General features: G+C 38.6%; 1 protein-coding gene across 1 annotated transcript; it reads left to right on the top strand.

The window, feature by feature from the left end:
* Positions 1-37: 37 nt before the first annotated feature.
* Phum_PHUM620070 (RAB geranylgeranyl transferase alpha subunit, putative) lies at positions 38-307 on the top strand (the record flags this gene model as incomplete). The annotated part of the gene is made up of 1 exon (XM_002433224.1): positions 38-307. A coding segment is annotated over one exon (270 nt), but the record flags the coding sequence as incomplete, so codon positions are not given.
* Between the last annotated feature and the right edge of the window lie 870 nt (positions 308-1177).

Below are 1177 nucleotides of genomic sequence, written 5' to 3' on the forward strand. Positions count from 1 at the left end.
TAGAAGAGAAATATTTTTGTCGTTGAAAAACGACGAGGATTTGGAAAGTTATCAAAAACTATTGGAAAAAGATTTACAATTGACAGAACAGTGCGTGAGAGTAAATCCAAAATCCTATGGTAGTTGGCATCTTAGAATATGGATCTTGGACAATTTACCCAAACCTGATTGGAACAAAGAGTTAAACCTTTGCACAAAATATCTTCAATTAGACGAAAGAAATTTTCACTGTTGGGATTATCGTAGGATGGTCACAGAAAGATCAAATGTTTCTCATTTATCTGAATATGAATTCACTCTAACATGAATACTGTATTAAATTATGTATGTATATAGACATGTGTAATTATGGGAGGCAGGACCGAAAGTGATACCTCGGGAATGCCTCCCACATGATTGAGGGGAGTATCCCAATTGGGTGGAGTGAATCTCTGCAATGACCTATGCCAGAGGGGAATCTGCTCTCACCTTTGCAAGTTCGGATCTGATGATTCCGGCTTTGAGAGAAGGGTTGAGGTTGAGGCTGAAATGGGAGTTATACTCCTGCAACTGCCCCTATTCCCCAGGAAAAAGCGCAGAAAAGCACATCCAGGAGTTTTAGTTGGGTAGTGACTGTCTGAGTCCCCCAACACTCTTCCTGCTACTGGGTGGGGAGAGGTTAGTGCGAAATGCTGCACTTCTCCTGGGTTAAAAAAAAAAAAAATTTCAAACGTTAAGTAATAATAATAATAATTTTTTATTTGTTTTGTTTTGAAGAACTTGATGCTGAACTTGAACAAAGCTGATGTGGATAGATTATATGTCTGCAGGAAAGATGAAGGAAGAGGATTACGACAAATAGAAGCGGCATACCAGAATGCCATTATTGGAATGGGAAAATACATGGAATCTCATCAAGAGGACCCTATCTTAGCCCAAATTATACACACAAAAGAAAAAATTACAAAAAAAGGAGTACTGAAAAGGGCAAAACAAATCGTCCAAGAAAATAAAGAAAACGAGTTAATGGAAGAAGGGCAACTTGCAACTTATGATAGCAAAGCCGAATCTTAGAAGAAATTATGTCAATAACTCCATTGGAGTATATGCCGAATGGATGGATTTCCCAAAGAGTGGTACAATCACATTCCAAGCCCGGTTACGACAGTAGGTCCATGCACAGTTCTGTAGATCAACA

This window comes from Pediculus humanus, genomic scaffold (genome assembly GCF_000006295.1).
Source record: "Pediculus humanus corporis 1103172108727 genomic scaffold, whole genome shotgun sequence".
NCBI lineage: Eukaryota > Metazoa > Arthropoda > Insecta > Psocodea > Pediculidae > Pediculus > Pediculus humanus.